We start from the raw sequence: 26,473 nt of genomic DNA, 5'->3' as shown, positions 1-26,473 counted from the left end.
AGCTGCAAGTCTTGCACTAGGCCAGACACAGATAACGAGCAATGGGTCGCCTGTGACAATTGTAAGCTGTGGGAGCATTTCGGATGTGCCGGTGTGGACGATTCGACTAAGGACCTGGTATACGTCTGCAAGGATTGTCAGAAGAATTTAGCGTCGTCGTCTCGTCATCTCAAACCACTACTACCATCCGATAGATATCTTCGTTCGTCGACAGTCAAATCAACTTCTAAGCAGGTCCAAAATAAGCCCGAACCTGTAATCGTACCGCAACAAATTCCGTCGGTTGCAATCAGCACGACTTCCAGTGCCCGTGCGTCACGTTTATGTACCGAAATGAAGCTAATCGAAGAGGAACAAAAAATGAAGGAGCAGGCATTGCAAGACCAGGAGGCAATGGATAAAAAAGCAGCGAAAGAAGCCCTTCGCAACCTTGAAGAGAGGAAAGCCCTGGTGGAAGAGGAAGCTAAGATTCGACAACAACTGCTTCGGGATGAAAAGGCCCTTCAAGAGAAGCAGCAGAAGATCAGGCGAGAGTCTCTGGAGAAAAAACAAAATATTATTCGCCAAATTAGTGAATGTGGTAGCAGAGGTGGATCGATTCACGATTCTCAACAAAAGGTATCCAATTGGCTGGACAAATGTTCCGAAGCACAGGATGTGGACCCAGTTTTCGGGGAAGCAGGTCCTTCGTCGAGACCGAACCCACCGCTACCCAACACAGATCGAGCTGATGGGGGAGAAAGTCAGCGATCTGCAATAGTTCAACATCGAGTCGAGCACCGACCAGCACGGTCCGAAGGAGTGAACGAACCTCAACAAACGCCGAGAGATCAGCAAACTGCTGATGAGCGAATACAACATAACCTAAGCTGTTTACCCGATCGATCAGGAATCGACCACTCAGTTCCCAGGGTGATTCCACGGTTACCGCCTGGTTTGACGCGCCAGGATCGAGCAGCACCGACAGTTAATTTAGAACAAAGTCACATGGCAGCCAGGCAAGTAATGGGAAAAGAGCTGCCACATTTTTCCGGCAATCCGGAAGATTGGCCCATTTTCATATGCAGTCTCGAGCAAACTACAGCTGCATGTGGGTATACAGATGCGGAAAACCTCATCCGCCTACAGCGATGCTTAAAGGGGCACGCCCTTGAATCGGTTCGGAGTCGATTGCTACTTCCTTCAAGCGTTCCACAAGTCATCAGTACCCTGCGAACGCTGTACGGCAGACCGGAACTTCTAATACGATCACTCATAGAGAAAGTTCACCGGGCGCCAGCACCAAGGCATGATCGTCTCGAGACTGTGGTGGAATTCGGTTTGACCGTACAAAACCTAGTAGATCATCTGAAGGCGGCGAATCAAGTTCTACATTTGGCTAACCCGGTGCTAGTGCAGGAGCTTGTGGAGAAATTACCCGGATCGCTCAAATTGGAGTGGGCGGTCTACAAAAGCAGGCAACCAGATGCAACATTAGCGACGTTCGGTGAATTCATGGGAGGACTAGTGTCAGCAGCGAGTCAGGTGACCTTCGACCTACCGAGTTCTAGCCGGAACTTCAAGGGTGATCATAAGACGAAAGAGAGGGGTATAGTACAAACGCATTCTCCCTTTCCAGCGCCTACCCCTGCTTCCAACCTACTAGTGAATAAAAAGTTAGGTAAACCATGTATCGTATGCAATAGAGAGGGACATAGAGTAGTAGAGTGTGACAAATTCAAATCCTTCAGCTTAGATGAACGATGGAATGTAGTCCATCAAAAGGCTCTCTGCCGAACATGCCTAAACAGCCACGGCAAGTGGCCTTGTAAATCCTGGAAAGGTTGTGGAATCGAGGGTTGTCATCAAAAACATAATAAGCTTCTGCATTTGCCTTCTCAGCCTCAACCATACTCCAATATGTCCGCCAACCATTTAATACAGGGAAATGGACCTTTCCCTATGTTTCGTGTTCTTCCTGTGGTGTTGTATGCTGGAGAACGTTTTGAAGTCATCTTCGCATTTATCGACGAAGGGTCTTCGATTTCTCTCTTGGACGAAACCATCGCTGAACGTTTGTGCGCTACCGGCCCATCGGAACCGTTGACCTTGCAGTGGACGGGCATGGTAACTCGTGAGGAACCAGGTTCAAAACGAGTGCAACTGGATATATCAGTGAGAGGTAATAGCAATCGTCATAAACTGTCGTATGTCAGGACAGTCAGCTGCTTGGTCCTTCCTTCGCAGACATTGAAATATAAGGAACTCTGCCAGCGGTATCCACATTTGCGAGGGCTTCCGTTGGAAGATTACGAGATGGTTCAACCAAAGTTGCTAATTGGTTTAGACCATCTTCGACTGGGTGTACCATTGAAACTCCGCGAAGGCGGACCGATGGATCCAATAGCTGCTAAATGTCGTCTAGGTTGGAGCGTTTATGGATGTCTTTCCGATTCACCCTCAAGAGCAGTGGTTAACTTCCATGTTGCTGCATACACCGATCCAGATCAAAAACTCAACAATCAGCTACGGGACTACTTCGCGTTGGAAGATGTTGGTGTTAGTGGTCTATACGGACCCTTGGAATCAGACGAAGATACACGGGCGAGGAAGATTCTGGAGCGTACGACAAGGCGAACTGAGCATGGGTTTGAGACCGGTCTTTTGTGGCGGGACGATAACCCTGATTTCCCGGATAGCTATCCAATGGCAGTTCGTCGTCTATATTCTTTAGAGAAGAAGCTTGAGAAGAACCCAACGTTGAAGGAACAGGTTCGCGAGCAAATTTCCGAGTACGTGCGGAAAGGTTATGCCCGCCAAGCTACGGAATCCGAATTGGGAAACGCCAATATGAGGCCTATGTGGTTCATTCCGTTAGGAGTCGTCGTTCATCCCAAAAAACCAAACAAAGGACGGTTGATTTGGGACGCAGCAGCAGTAGCGAATGGGGTATCCTTGAATTCCAAACTCCTGAAGGGCCCCGACCTGCTAACACCATTACCTGCTGTTCTCAGCCGTTTTCGCCAATTCCCTGTAGCCGTCTGCGGTGACATTAGGGAAATGTTCCACCAGTTGTGGATCCGCTCACAAGACCGTCTGGCGCAGTGCTTCCTCTGGCGGGAAAATCGTTCCGATCCGATTCAGGTTTTCATGATGAATGTGGCCACCTTTGGCGCTACTTGTTCTCCCGCTTCTGCACAGTACGTGAAGAACCTCAATGCGCAGGAGTTTGCTGGTCTTTATCCAAGAGCGTCCGCAGCCATAGTCAAAAACCACTACGTGGACGATTATTTGGACAGCTTTATGACTGTGGAGGAAGCGGTGGAGGTCGTCAAGGAGGTGATTCTGGTCCATGAAAAAGGGGGTTTTGAGATCCGCAAGTTCCGCTCGAATTCAACGCAACTCCTTTGGGAAATCGGGGAAATTACCGCTGATGAACCAAAGGATCTGATCCTGGAAAGGGAAGGCATATCTGAGTCTGTTCTTGGGATGAAATGGCTCCCCAAAGAGGATCGCTTCGTCTACACAGTTAACCTTCGAGAGGATCTTCGTGCTATCGTAGATGAAACACATATTCCCTCCAAGCGAGAAGTGTTGAAAGTCGTTATGAGCCTGTTCGATCCACTAGGACTCATTTCCCACCTTCTCGTTCACGGGAAAGTCATCATCCAAGGGACCTGGGCTTTAGGAATAGGTTGGGATGAACCGATCAATTGTGATCTCTATCAGAAATGGCGACAGTGGGTGAACCTTTTCCCGAAGCTGGATAAACTGTCTATCCCACGATGCTTCTTTTCTCTATTCCCGGATACATTTGAGTACCTGCAAATCCATACCTTCGTGGACGCCAGTGACACTGCATACTCATGCGCCATATACTTTCGCTTGGTGCATAAAAACAACGTTCAGTTGGCGCTGGTGGGAGCAAAAAGCAAAGTGGCTCCTTTAAAGACATTGTCCATCCCTAGACTTGAGCTAAAAGCTGCTGTTCTGGGGGTTCGTCTTCAAGCTTCGATCTTAGAATACCACACGTTTCCGGTCTCTCGACGCTTTCTTTGGAGCGACTCGACAACAGTGTTGGCGTGGATTCGGTCTGACCATCGGCGTTTCCACAAATTTGTCTCTGTACGAATCGGAGAGATTCTGACCCTCAGCGATCGCCAAGAATGGAGGTGGGTTCAATCGAAGCACAACGTGGCAGACGTTGCCACAAAATGGAAGAACGGACCAAACCTGGAAGCGGACAGTCCTTGGTTGCGAGGACCCAAGTTTCTATATTATGGTGAGCAATCTTGGCCGAAACATCCGCCCACAGTGACGTCACACGAAGAAATACAGAGAGTCCAAGCCCACTGGAATTCTACGCCACTGTTGGATTATTCCAGGTTTAACCGATGGACAAAGTTGCTACGTACGATGGCATACGTGTTCCGTTTCATCGAGAGCGTACAAAAGAAGAATTTTGGACAGCACCTAAAAGCAGGGTTACTAACTCAGCGGGAACTAGCAAGAGCGGAGCTTGTACTCTGGAAGATGGCACAAGAGGATGCATTCCCGGAAGAAAGAACCGTGCTGAAGACAACTCAGGGCAACCCAGAGATTCGCCACGCAACCGTTTCTAAATCGAGCAGCATCTACAAAACTTGGCCTTTCATGGATGAGCAAGGAATCCTCCGGATGCGCGGTCGTATTGGAGCTGCACCGTATGTGCCATTCGAAGCAAAGTGGCCGGCGATTCTTCCGAAGTGTCATCCAATAACAACTCTCATTACGGACTTCTACCACCGACAATTTCGTCACGCAAATCGCGAGACAGTTGTCAACGAAATGCGGCAGCGCTTCGAAGTGGCCAAACTGAGATCCCTCATTCAAAGGGTTACGAAGAACTGCGTGTTCTGCAAGATCACCAAGACTATTCCAAGAGCACCAGTAATGGCGCCTCTTCCCGAAGAAAGATTGCAACCCTTTGTACGCCCTTTCACGTACGTTGGGGTAGATTATTTTGGACCGGTGCTGGTCAAGGCCGGGCGCAGCCAGGTGAAGTGCTGGGTAGCACTCTTTACCTGCATGACAATTCGCGCTGTACACATGGAGGTGGTGCATAGTTTGTCAACGGAATCATGTGTCATGGCTGTACGCAGATTCGTTTGTCGTAGAGGGTCACCGGCAGTGTTCTACTCCGACAATGGCACCTGCTTCCAAGGAGCCAGCAGGCAGCTTCAGGAAGAGATCTCGGCAATGAATGAGACCATGGCAACAACTTTCACGAACGCGAGAACCGCTTGGAAGTTCATCCCTCCCGCAACTCCACACATGGGCGGAGTGTGGGAGCGCCTTGTCCGGTCAGTTAAGACAGCGATTTTTTCAGCACTGAATATTCCTCGAAAACCCGACGACGAGACTCTGAAAACGATTATCTATGAAGCTGAAGCATTGGTGAACTCTAGACCGTTGACGTACATTCCGCTGGAGTCCGCGGATCAGGAATCTCTAACCCCCAACCACTTCCTGTTGGGGAATTCGACGGGACTCCATGCAGAAACCGAAGTCATTGGATATGTTGGTCTCCGTAGTAGCTGGAAGCAAGCCCAGCACATCACCGGGGAACTACTTATAATAGGGCCATAAAACTTATATAACTACAACCTTAACTATATTTACAGCTAACCTAAAACGTGGGTAAAGATAAGATTCCTCCAATTACATTATTCTTATACTTCCTACACTAAAATCGTAAGTTAAACTAGAAAAACATTGTAATTTGTAAAACTGAATTTAAAATATAATTTTAGCTTGAAGCTTACACTACAAAATAGTTGTTTGCTTTCGAGTTTTGGTGACATAACCCCACAGATGTTTTAGCATGAAAACTATGTTCTATCAATACAGAAAGAAAAAAATTTAACTATCTATCTGTATGATCATGTACACCAGTGGTCAGATAATGTGAAGCCCATGACCAAAACAAAAGAGCAAAATTCTACCACTCACTGTTTCGGGAAGTTCTGTAGTATTACTATGGTACTCATTTTCGCGGATAACCCGCACCGCGGATCATCCGCTCCAGAGGTTTCAGGGAGCAATACATGTTTTATGGTGATTTGCCAGACCTCTCTAAAAAGGAGGAGAGGGGGTTTCTATGGTGAATCGACACTTCTCCTCCCTCTCTAAGGGGAGCTGCCATACAAATGAAACATAAATTTCTGCAAAACTCGAAAACTAATCAAACAAATGGAACCAAATTTGGCATATGGAGGTTTTAGGAAGCAATTGATGTTTTTATGGTGGTTTGACACTCCTTTCTCCTCTCCAAAGAGGGGGAGATGAGGGTGCTGAACAACTCGAGAACTAATCAAACCAATGGAATTAAACTTAGCATATATAGATTTTAGGGATCGATAAACGTTTCTGTGGTAGTTCGACACTCCTCCCCCTCTCTAAATTGTGTCTCTCATACAAATGAAACACAAATTTCTGCATTACTCGAGAACTAATCAAGCAAATGGAACCAAACTTGGCATGTGGATTTTTTAGGGTGCAAAAAATGTTTCTAAGGGGGGCTGCCATATAAATGAAATAAAAACTTCTGCATAACTCGAGAACTAATCAAGCACAATTTGGGATGTGAGGGTTTTTGGGAGGTTTTGGCCCTACCTCCTCTGGAATGGAGAGGGGGTCCCATAAAAATATTACACATATTTCAAACAAAAATATTCCAATCAAACATGACAATTGAACATTTTCGGAAAACTCTGAAGTAAAAAGGAAGAAATCGGAAAATTTAATTCCCATATGTTCTACAATTACATAGTGACAAGCGTTGTTAGTTTATTTAATGTGTTCGCAAACGAAATATCTATATCTTCTTCTATGTACACAAATAAAAATGGATTTCCGAATGTGTTGATCGTTTTAATGAGTCAACATACGATCGGATCTATTCGATATTGGATTTATTATGATCATACTCTTCGAATCGCTGAAGATTTCTTTTACAAACTGCCTCCAACAAAAGCCATCTCTTTGCGTTGCGTTCAACATTTTTGTAAATCAATGTATCTATGTATGCACTCTAATAAATTCAATTCTTAAAATTGAATTTTAAAAAATTGGTAAATTCTGTATATTTGCTGCAAATCTGTAATTCTGTATATACAGATTCTGTATCTGAAATTACATACTGGTTCAGTTTTATGATACGAAGGTAAATTCGAATGACTTAGCGAGTCAACAAGTATGTGAAGGTGTCCGTCCCCGTTTTCGATAACATCCACCGGCGTAATTTAAAAACTACTCTATAGTGAACTTGGCACGAAAAAACTAATGAGTATATCCCAAATTAGAATCATTACAGAGGAGTTCTTTCAGTTGATTTTTGATAAACTTCATCGCCGTAACTCGAAAATAACGATAGAAATTACGCCCGAATAATCATGAAATAAATCGCCTATTCGATCTATTATAGAAGATTAGTTTTTTCGTAGTCCATGTGTAACCTCTGCCATCATGATTTAAAAAGTGTATGATATAAGATACTATGCGTGGAAAGTCAATTCGAACCATTATAAAAGAGTGCATTCGGTTACTTTATCTGGTTGCCCAAAAATAGTTATTCCCTGTCGCTGCGTATTGGAATGAATTTTATTTTTGGAATTAAGTTTCGTTCAGTAGTTGAATGTACGCATTCTCATAATTACATCGCTTATCGTATTATGTCTTGATTCTTACCCCTTCTCACTAACAGATATTCCTTACACGCCTTGGAGGCGAATCTCATCTGCACTTCTTGAAATCATGAATGTACCAAACCACATCGGCTCTGTCTATTGCCTGTATAGATCTACTAGCTAACCCGGAAAATTTCGTCCCGTTTTTTGTTATCAATACCTTCAAACATTCACGTTCATGGGTCCAATCGCAGAACTGTTCATCGATTGTTCTTCTAATCGACCTTTGCAAATTACCTTTTACTATACAATTCCTAGTACTTCTACCAAAACTCAGATTATTTTCAGACACAATTCTCGTTCAAGATTTAACATGTTTCATGTTAACATGTTTCTCCGTTACATGGAATAAATGTTTGATACAGAAAATATGATAGAATAAAGACCCCATTATTTCCTTGAGTTTTGCTCTTATCAACACATTCGGCGATCCGTTTTATATAGATACAAGAAGATACAGGAGTTCATGTTATCACATTGAAATCCATTTCCACTTTCGAACAAAGATCTATTTCGTTTGCGCAAACATCAAATGGATTAACAACGCTTGTCACTATGTAATTGTTGAACATATGGGAATTGGATTTTCCGAATTTTCCCATTTTCCTTCAGAGTTTTCCGAAAGTTTTCAATTGTCATGTTTGGTTGAAATTTTTGTAATATCTCTCCATTCCAGAGGAGGGAGGGGTATCATACCATCATAGAAACATTTCTCGTTCCCAAAAATCCTCACATCGCAAATTTGGCCCCATTTGCTTAGTTTTTGAGTTATGCAGAAATTTGAGGATACTGGCTAATATCTTTTTGGGAAAATAACCAATGAAACACTTGTGTCTGGTTTCGAGTTCAACAGCTAACTAACTTTTATTTGACAAATCCATTGTGTACATGACTAGGAGAGATCTACTGCTTCTCTCCTCTCAATAAAAAATTATAGGAGGTTGTGTCCAAGATACGACCGCATTGTTGACGTAGAACTACGCTGTTATTCTATATAAGTCGCTTATTCATACCTTCGTATATTATTCTATAATGCTGTGAAATTTTAGAAACAACTGCTTAGTAGAATAATCTCTGAAATGGTTTTTTCATTGTAGAATTTGTTGACGATGATTGATTGATGATTCATTCTTGCCCTCGCAAAACAATACACTAGCTGATCGTAAGTTGCAATTTATTTCATGTCAAGGCAATGAAAATTTACCTCGAATGCTTTTCTTTTTTTTAGCCTTTTTCGCAATTGACATAGACTCGGACGATCACTCATGCTATGTCATTCAAGTATCTTGGGGTCTGGTTCGACTCCAAATGTACTTGGGGGGCCCATATTAGGTATCTGAGTAAAAAATGTCAACAAAGAATAAACTTTCTCCGTACAATTACCGGCACCTGGTGGGGAGCCCATCCCGAAGATCTTATAATGTTGTATCGAACAACTATTCTCTCAGTGATGGAGTATGGCAGTTTCTGTTTTCAATCAGCTGCCAAAACACACCTCATTAAACTCGAGCGAATTCAGTATCTTTGTCTCCGTATTGCGTTGGGATGTATGCCCTCAACGCATACCATGAGTCTCGAGGTTTTGGCAGGCGTACTCCCACTAAAAGATCGCTTCAATTTATTATCGCTTCGGTTCCTCATCCGGTGTAAGGTTATGAACCCATTGGTGATCGGAAATTTTGAGCAGCTTATCGAGCTAAATTTTCATTCAGGATTCATGAGCTCATATCATGAATTCATCTCCATGCAGGTTGATCCTTCTTCGTATACTCCCAACCGTGTTTGTTTTCCTGACTACATCAATTCCTCTGTACATTTTGATCTGTTCATGAAGGAGAAAATCCATGGAATTCCAGATTATCATCGATCGGGGATCGTTCCTACGATCTTCAATGCAAAGTATGGGCGTGTCAATTGTGATAATATGTACTTTACTGATGGGTCCTCTATGAATGAGTCCACAGGATTTGGAGTGTTCAACGAATTTTTTAGCACCTCCCACAGTCTTCAGAATCCTTGCTCTGTGTATATTGCTGAATTGGCAGCAATACATTGGGCGCTGGACAGCGTCGCCTCACGACCTGTTGAACACTATTACATTGTAACGGATAGTCTTAGCTCTGTCGAAGCTATCCGTTCAGTGAGGCCGGAAAAGCACTCGCCGTACTTCCTTGAGAGAATACGAGAAATTTTGAGTGCTTTATCCAGACGCCGTTATGTCATTACCTTTGTCTGGGTCCCTTCACATTGCTCAATTCCGGGTAATGAGAGGGCTGACTCATTAGCAAAGGTAGGTGCAATTGAAGGCGATATTTATCAGCGTCAAATCGCTTTCAATGAATTTTATTCTTTAGTCCGTAAAAATACCATCGCTAACTGGCAACGTAAGTGGAACGAAGATGAATTGGGTCGGTGGTTCCACTCGATTATCCCTAAGGTTAGCCTCAAACCATGGTTCAAAAGTCTGGACTTAAGTCGGGACTTTATTCGCACCTTCTCTCGACTCATGTCCAATCACTGTTCGTTAGACGCGCTACTCTTTCGTTTTAATCTTGCCTATGGCAATATCTGTGCTTGTGGCCAAGGTTACCACGACATCGAACACGTTGTTTGGTCGTGCGAGGAGTATCTTGTTGCCAGATCGAATTTAGAAAACTCTCTTCGGGCCAGAGGAAGACAGCCCAATATGCCGGTGAGAGATGTGTTGGCTCGGTTAGACCTTGATTACATGTCCCAAATATATGTCTTCCTAAAAGCTATCGATCTTCGTGTGTGATTGTCCTTATATCCTTATATTCTCCTTTTCCTTTTCCTTCGCGAGAAATCAAATCCCTTCTTACTAACAATAGAATAAGGTGAAATGTAAATACATGTTAGATATAAGATAGGCTTAAGAATTGAGTATGATGAATGTGAGTGCGAATGTGAGGGTGAACATTGTCAACATATCCTTATATCCCATCCTTTTCCTGAAACAAAATGTCACCCTTCTAAACTCGAGCAAGCCGCGAGTAATCGGTTCTCTACCTCATTAACATTAGAATTAATAAAAAATGTTTATGTATACTTGTAACTATACAGATAGGAGTTTGGCTCCTTTGAACTTATGTAACTGTGCCTGTAAAAATAAACGATTTAATAAAAAAAAATAGACTCGGCTAGACTCGATTATATACATGTTGCACCAGCACAATTTTTCCACATCTCATAACTACATCAATATATCTTTGGCACCGCATGGGAACAACAACAATGACAACACTTGCAAGTATCAAATATCATGTTACATGTTATTTAGTATTGCCTTAAAGGAATCGCACCTATAGGCATCGTTCGTACAACGTAAATCAAGCGCCAAACAAGCGTTCGCCATAGCATGCATACAGAGTCATACATTGGTGGCTTGAAACTACTAGGAATATAAAACACTTCTCATCATTTTGCGCTATTCTCAAAAGAAACGCTTCTGTTAATATTACTGGCCTCGAAAAATATTACTGGCCTCGAAAAAAGTTGTATTTCTTTCTCATGCTCGAGAGAAGCGCAGCTATCACCCTTAGTGGAGGAAGTTTTGCTACTGGCAAGCGAAACCACATACAAAATTCCAGAACGACATTTACTTTCTCGGTTACTAAACAAGCGAAATAAACTCTTTTTGTTAATAACAACCTCGAAAACAGTAGCAATGCTTCATAGCGCTAATGCAATCCTAGCTGAAGGCACTTTTGCAACTGGCACGCGAACCCAAATAACTTATAACATTCCAGTAAGACATTCAAGATGCTTGGTATTCCCCAAATATTTTTTTGACGCACAACCTTATGATGACGGAAAACAAACAATGTTAACTGCTTGGAAAAAGACTGAATTATGCCACACAGCTTGTACTCTGCTGTAACATCCATCGATGCGAATTCGCTGATGAGTTTGTCAAGACCGACCGCCTTCACCACCAGCAGGGGGAGCTTGATTTTGGTTGCTGCCTGGGTAACGGCGTTTACATTTTCGACCGACGCGCCGAAATCGCCTACTTCGCTGTAGTGCGATGCGGTGTCACACTCGCGAAGGCTCGGTTCAGGCCAGGCGCAAATTGAGACGCGTATAGCGCGAGTAACCTGCCACGATATAGCGCCTGTTTTGTGACTAATGAAAACAGATAGAACGGCGCAAATTGGCCAGATGACGCGAGAGTGTGAAGCGCTCGTGAGACACGACTCGCGTGACGCTGTGGCTAAACCACAGTTTCTCGTGCTGGTCGTACTGGTTGGGTGATTGTGTTAGTAAATAAATATATCGCGCAAATCTGTGTGAATCAGACGTTGTATGCGAGTGGCACGTTATTTACACCAAACTGCGACTGAATATGGGCTCCACCACGCTACGTTTGTGGCACGTATGAGTCGTGTTGCTAGTCTCGTGTTCGTTTATGAGCGCTATACGCTTCTCAATTTGCGCCTTGCCTCAGTGCGAGCGCTTTTCACTGCACCAATATCGCGTGCGTCATTGGATGACGCTTGCCTCGAAATATTATTGCCCCTGGCAATGCGTTCGTTTTTTGCAGGGCTCGAGCCTGCCTTCCTCTTCTTCTTGCTCATCATACTCTACGCGAAGCGTCCAATTTATGACAATTTATCACACGATACGAATAACGCGTAAAACGAACAGAAAAACCAAACGACGATATCCAAGTTGGATTACCACTGGTGGGGTCCAATCTTAGATCGAAGCGTAGCGAAAGCAAAGTGAACTGGATTGCTCAACAGCCCGATGCCGAATGAAAGTTTGCCTCAGCGAGATCCACTGTTTATACTCTAGGTAAGTATTCCCCTTCATTCTTCTACTTTTTCTTTGTTCATGGGAACTTTGAATCCTACGATTTCCCCTCCGTTGGTCGTCGATAAGTTGCTCGTTATTGACAGGTCTGTTCGGGAAAGCACACAAATGGACAGAACAATTGTATGGGAAAATGTAAACGCCTCAAGTTTTCATGAATTTTAACCATTTATAAACCAGGGGATTCTAATGTATAGCATATTAAACAAATCTTACGGAATTTCCGATTCGTTTAGTATGTGAACCGCCAAAATCCGTTCGCGGCAAAAATAGTTATTAACGTTAACTTTATTTCATAAAAACGTGACCTGTTTTCTGATTTGGCACCCTTAATGAAAGACGTAGTTCTACGTCAAAAAAAACCCGCCAGGATTCACCGCTCACGGTAGATAATTGTCACTTTTATTTCAATGAAAATTTATTTCCAAACTGTGGAAAAATATGATTTTCCGCCATGTAAGTACTACTTTTAAGAGCATAGCATCTCAAAACACACGATAAACACTTCCACCATTTCCCATCCTTTCAGGACTTCTGAGGCTTCGGCAATCATGATCAATTTCTCACTGCGTCGGCGGGCAGCGTCAAGCGCGAACATAAATTTCAGTGCGTGCTAATAAAGGCTCGACTTCCAAGGCTTCCAAGAATTAGCAGATACGAAAGCACGCACTTTCGGTTGGCTCGAGGCGTGTAAAATGCCAAATAACAAGGATAAGAGCCCAGATAAATATACTCATATAATCCACCCTTCAACCAACTGCAAGGGGAAGGAAGGGTAGCGTGTGACTCCCTCCCTCGAGTTTTGTTCCAACATCATCACCACAGGCAATCTCTAGGAGTGCTATAAATTTTGCTGTTTTGGTATGTAAATTAAAATTCAAATCGGAGTGAAACCAGAAGCCCGGAGAGAACAGTGTGAGCGTGCCTTATCGCGTTTGCAACTTCTGCACGCCAACGTTTGAATTTGCTCCCCTCTTTCACCCGAAATCTACACCACCTAAGCTCCCAAGAGTCTCATCCAGCCAACAAACACCGACAGGCCTATGGGAATTGAGTTTTGGATTACGTTCTGGAGTGAAAACCACTACGATCAACCTATAAAAGTGAGAAAACGCACACGATGGTGATGATGATTAGTCTCTCTACGCTACGAGAGGTCCTCGCGTTTCCCCCACCTCGGCCAATGGAATGACTTTAAGTCTTTTAACGACCGCCGGCAAGTCCTGCTGGATGAAGGGGTTATAATTAGTATACGGTGGTTGGTTGGTGCTATAAAATAATACCATTAAGAGATGGTTATCTGAGTGAGTATGATGCAGAGCAACTTCAGTGCTTGTTGCGAAAATTGATTGTTTTATTACTGGCGGCCCTCGGCAGTACGTGATCCCAGGCGCTTCGGATTAATGAGCGTTACTGAGGAAATTATGCTTAGCTAACCATTTTCGCATGATATCTGACTCCGCTCACGTTGATGACAGTACATTCCACCGCCACTAGAAACTGCGCAAAGATACGTAATCAACGATTTCAAATTCATCCAACACAAATAACAGTTAGTACCTACCCATCAAACGCTGCACTTTTCCGTTAACTTCTGATGAATCAATCACGAGCAAAATACACTTTTTAGCGTCCGCGCAAAATCATCGATTACCGAGCCCCCTTTCCCGATGTAAAATGACGTGACCGAGGATCCGCAACACTGGGTGGCCGCGGAACGATGCGGGGGGAAAATTGCAGCTTCATGCGATTGTCTAAATACACAACAAATGAAATAATAATAAATCGATCGACACGGCTGCACGTTTTTCATTCCCGGTTATTTGCTCGTAAACAGATTCTCCGGTTTTCGCGAAGAGATGTCAGGGAACCGGTTAAAGACCCCGTCGAAGGGCCGACAATACCTGGCAGCGCCGGATGCACCCAGCGGTACTGCAGTGATGGAGTCAGTGCTGTGGGGCTGCGGTAAGTCGAAATTGAATCGTTGACATCTGACATTTCGACCACGCTTTCTCTAGACTAAAAGAGGTGCATGTTTGCACGAAACTGCTTCGATTCCTGGCCCCGCGCGTCACTTGCTCAGCTACCAGCGGTCCCATCCTAGAGACGGCAAATTTCTGTTTCCGCAGGGTTCGACTTTATGTGCTAAACGTGATTTGATTATGATTTCGATATTAAAATTTTATTGGTTTTCAATTGATGATATTATTACGGGGGTTTACGGTGCAGACGAAACGGTCATAAAATGGTACGAACTAATCCTAGAATGGAGATCATCTTGCGATATTCTGCCACTGAGAATTTATAATTCAATTTTCCCCATGGAATGAGAAAACTTAATTTTCTGGGCGGATTGATTTTAGTACTATACAAATGGGACATTGAACTTTTGTCAAGATTCAAGGAATCAAGTTTAGTTTGTTTAGAGCTCGGCACTTCAAATACGAATATTAGTAGGTCATTTTCAAGTGTTAATTTAAATCTCTGCAATTTCTTATAATGTTACGTTCAGGCGACTTTCCTTCCCGATGGATCGAAGTGTAAGAAAAATAGGAGTTTTATATTTACAAACTAGCAGCCCAGTACCAGATGTTTCCCGCTAAATCATTGGAATTGTTTTGCTGTTGATTTCAAGCAGACTCTTGCAATTTTTTTTTCTTTTCTTTCCTTCAATCTTGCTTTTCAACTTTAACTTTAATTTTTAACTCTCTATTTCCTCTAGGCATAAGGCCCTTGCCCTGTGGACTGGTTCCTCCCTCGTAATCACTCGGACGGTAATTAAATTTTGAAAAACACTTCGCTCAGTTTAAACGCCAATTACACAATTTTGATTTTTTCACAATATCAACTACACTATTTTACAATTGGTTCTTGGTAATTCGGTATGAAAAAAAAACGGTTTTTGGTTGTATAACGGATTTGACCTCCTATGCCTCCAAAATTGTAATGATCGGGGTTTTTCCGCTGGGTAAAGGGTTCCTCATTTAAAACCTTTTAACTCTTCTATTTCTTTTTAAATCTATCCTCTATAGTTACAATACTTTTCTTTGTATTTATTGTTTTCACTTTTCTAGTCCTCTACTTTCCTGATTCTATTTTCGTGTTTATGTATTGATGATTGAAGTTCGGAAACCAAATAATTCGACCTATGCGGCAAATTTGGTTGTGCCAAGGGGTTCACCGAGTTGAATTCTCTCGCTCTACTCTATACTTTATTCTATCTACTCTCTACTCTCTACTCTCCACTCGCAACCGCTCTCTCTTATCCGGTGAATTCCCAGTCTGTTGGAAGGAATCCTTCGTCTTCCCTATTCACAAGAATGGTAGTAAAAGGAATGTATTGGAGAAGTGTGTAATACGCACCCCCTAAGTGGGTTTATCTTGACCGTGCTCTTAAAAAAGAAGGTAACAACTACGTCAGTACGTAGATTAGTTTACCCTCAGTCATCTTGAATCCCTCTGTATTTTAGATATTGAATAACAAAAGTGCTACGAATTTTATTTTGAAAGGCGCTTAAATTCTATATTTTCCAATCAGAGGTGTTAAATGGCTCAGCAGAAGTATAATATGCTCATAAGCTGTTTCTCTAAAAGACTATAAAGTTCAGAGAAACAGCTTGTATGAATGCGAGATTCCATCAATCTATTCACTTCATGCCCACCAGCGAAAAGAAGAAACCATTTCTCCGGTGAGCGTGTTCTCCCAGTATTCGTGCATTAATTCTCCTGTCCGCACTCTTTTTTTCCTGCATTCTCTGAGCACATGATATAGATGCCAGATGTGAAGACATGTATTCGTTTTGAAGATATTTAATTTTGTGAAAACATACTGAGGTCATTTCAAAGTATGTGAAAACAATTGTTTATGTATGAATCACATAAACAATTGTTTTCACATACTTTGAAATGACCTCAGAAATGATTTAGATGTGATTTAGAAATATCGTGATGGTTTGCTCATTTTTGTTCATTATGATTACATTTGAAGACGTGTCATGCAGAGATATTTAAAAAATCATCTGGCATCCCTCACATACAAGCTATTTCTCTCGTGAGAATGTTATTCGGCCGAAAGCGAGCAAATTGCCCTGATCGAGGTTTTGCCGTACTGCCCGATGGTAAGCTGATGCGGAAGATATCAAATTGAGAAGGAATTGAATCATTCCTTACCGTTTTCTTCATCTGAGATATCCACTGGGAACTCGACTCAATAATATGACTCACAGTTATCGCCTCTAAATCGGTTTCAAGCAACAAAAACCTTATAGAAATGATGTAGAAATTCACATCGAAAATCCAAAGAAATTTTTTTTTATTTTTTTAAAGCAAGTTACAAATGTAAAACTTGCATGGTAGGATACTATCATTGACTAGCACGTTTGTCTATAACCATTACATTTCTATTCTCGCTGCTTTACGAAAAAATCAGGCGAATCAAATTGCCCGGCAGGCGCGTTTTAGACTCATCTGCTCTATCTAATTATCAAGAAATAGCTTCATTGAGTGGTACCTACCTAAACTCCGCCCACTGGATCTCGGAGGACCAGAATAGCGTTTTGCCCAAGCGGTCGACGACTACCAGTTTAGTGAAGATTACTTCGTTCATCATCCGCGAAGTGGAACTAGGCCATCAAGTAGATACCATCTATACGGATCTTTCTGCAGCGTTCGATAAAATAAACCACGATATTGCTTTGGCTAAATACGACAAATTAGGCGTTCAGAACAATCGGCTTGCCTGGCTATCCTCTTATCTAACTGGTTGAAATATGTCTGTCAAAATAAGAGACTATGTTTCTTTTCCCTTCCCCGTGACATCCGGCGTTCCTCAAGGTAGCCATCTCGGATAATTTTTGTTTCTGTTATAAAGGGTTTTCCATGTCGGGCTTCCGAAAGTATACAGCCCTGCGCTGACAACCGTTTGACATAGCTGCCAACCAAAGCGCCATATCGTTAGTTGAATGTCTGCCATTTTACAATATGGATCGTTTTAGCATCGTACAACGTGTTAATTTTGTTAAATTATACTATAAAAATGACGAAAAACCGGCAAATGTTTTTCGAGCATTACGGACGGATTTTGGTCGTCATGGACGGCCTACAGAGCACACAATCGCTAATGTAGTGCGTATATTCGAACAAACTGGATCCGTAGCGGATATTGTGAAACCTGTGCATCATCGTAATGTGCGTTCGGCCGAAAATATTGCTGCTGTGGCTGCCAGTGTGGAGGATGACCCGAATGTTTCGATTCCACGGCGTGCTCAGCAATTGGGCTTGTCAAACACATCATTGTGGCGAATTTTGCATTTGGACTTGCACCTACATCCATATAAAGTCCAACTGGTACAAAAATTAGAACGTGGTGACCATGGAATGCGTCGGGCATACGTCGATTGGGTGAACGAACAACAGCAGCAAAATGCAGAATTTTCGCATCAAATTTTCTTCAGTGATGAGGCACATTTCGAGCTCGGTGGCTATGTGGAAACCCAAAAACAACACGTGATTGTTGAGAGGCCATTGCATCCGCCAAAAGTCACTGTTTGGTGCGCATTATGGTCTGGTGGAGTCATCGGGCCGTATTTCTTTGAAAATGAGGACGGCGAGACGGTAACTGTGAATGGTGAGCGCTATGGCCGCATTTTACCCGATTTTTTTTGCCACAATTTGAAGATATGGATACGGATGACATGTGGTTTCAGCAGGACGGCGCCACGTACCACACAACACGACCGAACATGGACATATTGCGAACGAAATTTGAGGGACGCATAATTTCGCGTTTTGGTGATGCCGCTAGACTCTTTTTTGTGGGGTTATGCGAAAGACCGTGTCTATGCCAACTCTCCGCAAACTCTTGAACATTTGAAAGACAACATTCGTGAAGTTATGACCGAAATACCGCCCCATATGTGCCGAAAAGTCATCGAAAATTACCTGTTCCCGATCAAGGTGTGCGAGGAAGCCCTATGTGGACATTTGAATGATGTTGTATTTCACACATAATGGCATAAACAAAACTTTAATTTGAAATAAAAGTTTCATTGAAATTCGAATTCTAAGTGTGTTTTATTTCAATTTACTTTCGGAATTTAAAGTTGGAAAACCCTGTATATGAACGATGTTAACAATATACTAAAAAGCCTTAAGTTCTCGTACGCTGATGACCTAAAACTGTATTTAGTGATACGGAAACCAGGCGATGCTAGTTTCCTACAGGATTAATTGAAAGCTTTCGCCGATTGGTGCCAACTAAACCACATGCATGGCAGACATCGTGCATTGATTCATCATAACTATTCCCTATCGGGCACTATCTTGAAACGAGAATCAACTGTCAAGGAATTAGGAATACTGAGTGATTCAAAGCTCACATTCAAGGATCATGTCGCTTCGGCTAAAACTTTCAAAAATTTCTGTGGAATGACACCAACAATTTATCCAACTATGAAAGCCGGTGTATACTTATACATCTGGAACTTCTGGAGGCGAGGCGCAACATTGCAATGGCAAGCTTCTTTGGTGATCTGATCCAAAGAAACATCGACTGCATTTCGTTGTTAAGTTGCTTTCACATAAACATCCGCCGTCGTAATTTACACTCACAGATTTTCCTGTATATCCGACCCTCATGTGTTTGACTTCAATGTTTCGCGTTACAAAAATAAATGTAGTTTTCGTAGTGTTAAAAATTAATTTGTATAGTGCAAGTATATTTTTTGTCATTGGGGTGAATATTTTACCTGATGACAAAATAAATATAATGTTATTCTCTACTCTCTACTCTCTACTCTCTACTCTCTACTCTCTATTCTCTACTCTCTACTCTCTACTCTCTACTCTCTACTCTCTACTCTCTACTCTCTACTCTCTACTCTCTACTCTCTACTCTCTACTCTCTACTCTCTACTCTCTACTCTCTACTCTCTACTCTCTACTCTCTACTCTCTACTCTCTACTCTCTACTCTCTACTCTCTACTCTCTACTCTCTACTCTCTACTCTCTACTCTCTACTCTCTACTCTCTACTCTCTACTCTCTACTCTCTACTCTCTACTCTCTACTCTCTACTCTCTACTCTCTACTCTCTACTCTCTACTCTCTACTCTCTACTCTCTACTCTCTACTCTCTACTCTCTACTCTCTACTCTCTACTCTCTACTCTCTACTCTCTACTCTCTACTCTCTACTCTCTACTCTCTACTCTCTACTCTCTACTCTCTACTCTCTACTCTCTACTCTCTACTCTCTACTCTCTACTCTCTACTCTCTACTCTCTACTCTCTACTCTCTACTCTCTACTCTCTACTCTCTACTCTCTACTCTCTACTCTCTACTCTCTACTCTCTACTCTCTACTCTCTACTCTCTACTCTCTACTCTCTACTCTCTACTCTCTACTCTCTACTCTCTACTCTCTACTCTCTACTCTCTACTCTCTACTCTCTACTCTACTCGAACTTAGCGATGTCTCCTTAACAATTCGACTGAGGAAAGCATTCGAAGACACACAAACAACAGCGATAAAACTGTTAGAGACGGGCAAGATAAAAGTTGAATGGACGGTGTACCATCTGAGAGCCATTCAGCAAATAGTAAGCTGTTTTAAATGCATGGCCACCAAGCTAGAACCTTATAGATCGGGCTCATGATTAAGATGCGGTGGCAAGGGGCACTTAGCGAAAATGTGTACTAAGCCTCCAAAAGGCATGCTCTGTACGGTGGAGGTAGATAATGTTCAGTCTTTAGAAGGGCGCTGGCAGCAACAGCTAAATGGTGGTAACATAAATAAATCTCAACCACTGCCACACGGCACAACAGTTGCTATAGCAAGCCGCATCGGAAACCAAATGTGATGTGGCGATCATAGCAGAGCCGTATCAAGTACCTCCAGATAACGGAAATACTCATAAAGCTAAAATAGCCGCAATTACCACGTTAGGGAAATATCTTTTCCAAGAAGTTGTATCCAATGAATATGAAAGATTCGTGATTGTCAAAATTAAGAACGTCTTCGTATGCAGCTGCTATGCATCCCCGAGATGGACGATCGAACAGGTTGATCAGATGGTCCACAATTAACGGAAGAGCTCATCGGATGGAGTCGTGGATTGTCATCGGCGAGGACTTGCCAAACCAATGCGATCAATGCGAAAGAGTTTCGTCGGCTCAAAGGGCTGGCGTTAGCATCGAACATAAATTGGAGAGTGTGTGAGAATTATACCAACAGTGATCACCAAGCACCAAAACACCTTCAGCACTCAGGCAACGATGAACGTGGTGCGAATCTCAGGCGTTCTGTTGAAATCTTCAGAGTCTTAAAGGGGTTGCGACGACGTGTATATAATCTGTCGAATACATGCGACGGTAGCGGACTTGTACATCTGATTGTAACATGAAACAGGACTGATTGAGCTTTTGATCAATGCGTCTAAGGCTAAATACAGGCCAGCGAGAAGGGTTGATTGTAACAGAGTTTCGGTGGTCTACGAGTTTGTGACTCTTTGATAATAACAGGTATGAAATTTGGAGACGCATATTCAACGGAAATCGTGCTTACTATGGGCTTCATAAATCCCAACGGTCCAAAGAACTCTTTTTTTTTTTTTTTTTTTTTTTTTTTTTTTTAAAGAGGTGAGGAACGCTCTACCAGCCTTACCTGGGAAGGGTTAACCCAGACGTCGAGTGGGGATCGCACCCACAAAAACCAAGCCCTCTACTCGTTGCCTTATTCCCCCTGGGACCACATCTAGGCGACTACTTCAGGGGGCGGCTGTGCTCATGCACTTCTCGAGTTTTCAACGCAAACTAGCGTTGTCCTTCCCTTTTTCTCAATATTTTTTTCTTTCCATTCGTTATTAATTCCACTGCGCTGATGTCCTCTTCGCAGGCATTTTGAATTTACCCGTCGAGACGTGAACCGATTAGGAATTGCCCTCCAACTTGACGCGCAACCCGTCACAGCCACCCTCGCGGGGTTTCTCACCTGTCGAGACGTGAACCGATTAGGAAGCGCCCTCCAACTTGACGCGCGCCCCGTCACAGTCACCCTCGCAGGATTTCTCTTCCCAACGGAGCGCCGATTAGGCAGTGCCCTCCAACCTGACGCGCACTCCGTCACAGCTACTCTCGTGGGGTATTCACCATTTTGATCGTGGCTTCATCCTTGATGCTCGTTCCTTCGAAATGTTCGCGGTGTTCCTCCATCCAGGCCACGATCAGGCGTTGTCAGGTAGGCCTTTTGCTGTTCTCCGCGGCAGTATCCGTTTACCTGTCGAGACGTGCACCGATTAGGAAGCGCCCTCCAACTTGACGCGCGCCCCGTCACAGTCACCCTCGCAGGATTTCTCTTCCCAGCGGAGAGCCGATTAGGTGGTGCCCTCCAACACAACGCGCACCCCGTCACAGCTACTCTCGTGAGGTACCATCTCTTGCAACAGCCGTCGCCGTTGTTCACCTTTCACCGTCGGACGTTGTCAGCACTTTGGTCAGCCCTCCACCTTCGCTGCAGCTCCGACATGATTTGTGTGATTGCACTGCTCACGGCATTCCAGATCATCTCGTCGCGACACATCTCCTCCACAATATTCTCGACATGAAGTGCAGGCAGCCCCTCGCGCCTTTCGATGAACCTGGGACAGACAAAAACGACGTGCTCCGGTGTTTCCTCCATATCTCCACAGTCCGGACAGAGGGGTGAAACTGCGTGCCCGAACCGGTGTAGATATTGCCTGAAACAGCCATGCCCAGACAGAAACTGCGTCAAGTAAAAGTTAACTTCACCGTGTTTCCTGTTCAACCAGGTCGAAAGTACCGGTATCAGCCTGTACGTCCATCTACCATTTTCTGCCGTATCCCATTCATACTGCCATTTGTCCAACGACTCCGCTCTCATCAATTTCCGGATACCTCTGCTTTCCCGTCGCTTGTAGCACTCGCTATCTTCCGCCAGAGTGATGCAGATGGGAATCATTCCGGCGATTACACACACAGCTTCTGTCGAAATGGTCCTATAAGCACTTACGACTCGCATGGCCATGAGTCGGAATGTGCTGTTCAGCTTCCTCCGATTTCGGTGGGTTTCCAGAGCCGCCAACCAGGCAGGGCCACCATACCTCAGTATCGACGAAGATACACTTGCCAAGAGACGCCTCTTGCTGCTGCTTGGGCCAAAGCTATTTGGCATGATCCTCGCCACCACGTTGATGGCCTTTGACGCCTTCCCACATGCATAGTCGACGTGCTGGTTGAAGTTCAGCCGGTCGTCGATCATGACTCCGAGGTACTTCACCGCCCGCTTCGAAACGATGGTATGTCCTCCGACCGATACCTCTGCCCGCAGCACTGCCTTACAATTGCTCACTAACAGCACCTCGGTTTTGTGATGTGCCATCTGGAGCTTTACGCTGTCCATCCAACTACCGATCATGTCTACAGCCTCAGTCGCCAACATTTCCACCTCCTGAAGCGTCTCGCCGATTACCGTTGTTACGATGTCGTCCGCGAAGCCCACGATCTCCACACCTCTGGGTAGCTTCAGCCTTAGAACACCGTCGTACATCGTGTTCCAAAGCGTAGGACCTAGGATGGAGCCTTGTGGAACTCCCGCCGAGATATTCTTCACTATCTGTCCCCTGTCTGTGTTGTATACCAGGATCCGATTCTGGAAATAACTCCTCAGTATCCTGTACAGGTAGCTAGGGACCTTCAATCTGTGTAGCGCCTCGGCGATGGCCTCCCAGCTGGCACTATTGAAGGCGTTCTTCACGTCAATCAAAATCACCGCGCAGTAACGGTCGCCTCTTCGTTTTTGTTTAAGCGAGACCTGAGCTTTCTCGATAACTGTCCGAATAGCGTCCACTGTCGACTTTCCTTTCCGGAACCCGAACTGCATTTTCGACAATCCGTGGTCATCCTCCGTGCATTTCACCAGTCTGTTGAGAATAACCCTTTCCAAGAGCTTTCCCAAAGTATCCAACAAACAAATAGGCCTATACGACGCTGGATCTCCAGGTGGCTTTCCTGGTTTCGGGAGCAGCACCAACTTTTGTATCTTCCATTCCGCAGGGAAGAGACCGTCATCCAGGCATTTCTGCAGCACCACCCTGAACATGTCGGGGAAAGCAAGGATCGCCGATTTCAGGGCCACATTGGGGATTCCGTCGGGGCCGGGTGCTTTTTTCAACTTTAGACCTTTTGCCACCGCGATGAGTTCTTCGTTGGTGACTTGTGCGTTCTCTGCTTCGTCCTCACCGTACAGTGTGGGTGGCCACGTCGGTGGGTCGTGCTGCGGAAAGAGTCCATTCACAATGACCTCGAGTTTTTCCGGACATAATTCCATGGGAGTCGTTGAACTACGGAATTTCGCCATCACGATTCGATATGCTTCACCCCAAGGATTTGCGTCGACGTCACGACACAGCTCCCTATAGCAGTTCGATTTGCTCCTACGTATCTCTCGTTTCAAGGCGGCTCTGGTCGCTCGGAAAGACGCGCGGTGCTCCTCTCTCTCTACATCGGTTCGTGCCCTCTGGACTCTTCTTCTGGCTCGTAGACAGTTAGCGCGGAGGATGCTGAGTGTCTCGTTCCACCAGTAGGCTGGACGTCGTTCATTCGTCGGGTTCAGTCTTCTCGGCATCGCTGTATCGCATGCCCTCACCAATGTTCCTGTTAGCCCGTCGGCGCTCAGATTAAGAGTTCTGCTGTCTATGCGTAGTGCTTCGACGAAAAGCTCCTTGTCAAAAACCTTTGTCCTCCACTTCCGCTCAAAGGTTTTTGTATTCCGTACCGCTGCGGGATTCCGTTGGCCGACACTATACAGGATTGCCTGGTGGTCGCTGTGTGTGTATCCCTCCGACACTCTCCACTTCGTATTAGCCGCCAGTGATGGACTGCAGAAAGTTACATCGATGATGGATTCGCGGCCGTCCCTTCGAAAGGTGCTGCTAGTGCCTTCGTTCAGAAGTGTGACGTCTAGTTTTGCGAAGGCTTCTAGTAGGCTGTACCCCCTGGCGTTGGTGCATCTGCTTCCCCACTCCTCAGCCCAGGCGTTGAAGTCTCCTCCGATGATGACTGGTTTGCGGCCGCTGACCTTATCCGTGAGTACGTCCAACATCTCGTGAAACTGCTCCGCTGACCATCTTGGGGGTGCATAGCAACTACACATGAAGATTCCGTTGATTTTGACGATCACGAAACCTTCCTGTGAGCTTTCCACCACTTCTTGGATGGGGTACCTTCCCATCACTAGTATTGCAGCCATCCCTGCTTTATCCACCACCCATTTTCCGTTATCGCGAGGAACTCGGTACGGTTCTGCGATCATTGCAACGTCGCATTTAGTTTCAGTTGTTGACTGCCACAACAATTGCTGTGCTATGTCGCAATGATTGAGGTTGAGCTGGGTAACCTCCATTACTGCGAACCCGCAATCGCCTTTTTGTACGCCGGACATTTGAAGCTACCTGTGACGTGGTCGTTTCCGTCCTCCTCCTTGCACAACATGCACCTCGGTTGCTTGGTGCAGTCTCTAGCAACGTGACCTTCCGTCCCGCACTTCCTGCACAATTTCGATCTGTCAGGACCACCGCAGTTTTTCGCCTGGTGACCGAAGCCCATGCATTGAAAGCATCTCTCCATTTGCTTGGCCATACGAGGGGGAGCTTTCATCGGGCACACGGACCACCCCACTTTTATTTTACCCTTCTCCACCAGTTTATTCGCAGCTTGTTTCGAGAGCCGTATCGAGGCCGTTTGTGTCCCACCGTATGCCTTTCTCAGTCGGATTGTCATTGGCACATCGCCAAGGTCACATTGTGACTGTAACGCAGTTCTCAATTCCTCAACAGTCGTGATCTCGTCCAGATACCGGCACTCGATGGTTGATTCCTGAGAGAGAGCTCTCACCTTCGCCTCCTCCCCTAGTGACTTCTCAATGAGTTGTTTGAAAGCGGAGCTCTTAACCGCTGGATCTTTTTTAAGCTCGAAGAGCATCTCGCCTTTCTGCGTGCGCCTAGTTTTCACGACGTTCTCGCCCAGTGTCTGCAACTCCGGATCGTCTCTCACTTTCCGAAGGATAGCTGCATACGATACTCCTGCTGACACTTCAACGATCAAAGCATCGCCCTTGATTCGCTCCACTCGAGGTCCGAGTTTCTTCTTTTCCTGCTCAACTTTTTTCTTCTTCTCCTTCTGTTTTTTGCGTTTTTCTGCCTGGTTATCGACAGTACGCCATTCACTGCTTTCACCTCCTTTCGCGTTACTCAGATCGTTCTTGGCCTTTTTCAGCTCTTCTTCTTCTCCTGGGGTGTCCCTCCTTCTCTTGTCCGATCGTGTGTTCAGAGGACCCTTCGGCGTCTCAAGTATCTCGACGGGTTTCTCATTCGCCTCGAGCAGAGCCTTTTCAGCACCCTCTGCTCTCATCTGCAGCTCCTTATGCTCGCGTTCAGCAACCATGACGACCGATCTGATGCTCGTCACCAGATGTTTTATTTTTAAGTGGACATTGTTTTTGTCCTTTACGAACTCGTAAAGTTCGTTGACCTTTTTCCTAACGTCCGTGATGCTGAGCCTCCCAAGTTGCCCTTCTTGGGATGCGCTTGAGGTCAGCGTAAACAACTGGCTCTGTACGGAGCCAAGATCTCCTTGGAATGCTTGGGCAGCAAACACTTCTTGTGGTTTTGTGTTGCTTGTACTCGTTGTGGCTACTCGAGTGACAGGTGACCTCAGCATTCGTCCGCTTCTCGCGAACACATTCTCCTCTCCATCGTTTGTTGGTGTGTTATTGCAACTATTCATATTTTTCTGGGTCCCAACTTCGGGCCGCTATCTCCGCTCGTTGTACATAGTCGCTACCAGTGATCCCATGGTTATCTATGCAAGCAGTGAGGCCATGCAGGGGTTGACACGGTCCTTCATGGGGACCGTGTTCAG

The 26,473-nt window shown here is 44.6% G+C and overlaps 1 protein-coding gene across 1 annotated transcript; it reads left to right on the top strand.

Moving 5' to 3' along the window:
- Nucleotides 1-333: 333 nt before the first annotated feature.
- LOC129772999 (uncharacterized) lies at nucleotides 334-5,607 on the top strand. Its single transcript, XM_055776546.1, has one exon. It carries the CDS (start codon nucleotides 334-336, stop codon nucleotides 5,605-5,607), a length of 5,274 nt encoding a protein of 1,757 aa, XP_055632521.1.
- The last annotated feature ends 20,866 nt before the right edge of the window (nucleotides 5,608-26,473 follow it).

Source organism: Toxorhynchites rutilus, chromosome 3 (genome assembly GCF_029784135.1).
Source record: "Toxorhynchites rutilus septentrionalis strain SRP chromosome 3, ASM2978413v1, whole genome shotgun sequence".
NCBI classification, from domain to species: Eukaryota; Metazoa; Arthropoda; class Insecta; order Diptera; family Culicidae; genus Toxorhynchites; species Toxorhynchites rutilus.
Note: the sequence above shows the minus strand (reverse complement) of the source record. Positions and strands in the feature narration are given on the sequence as shown.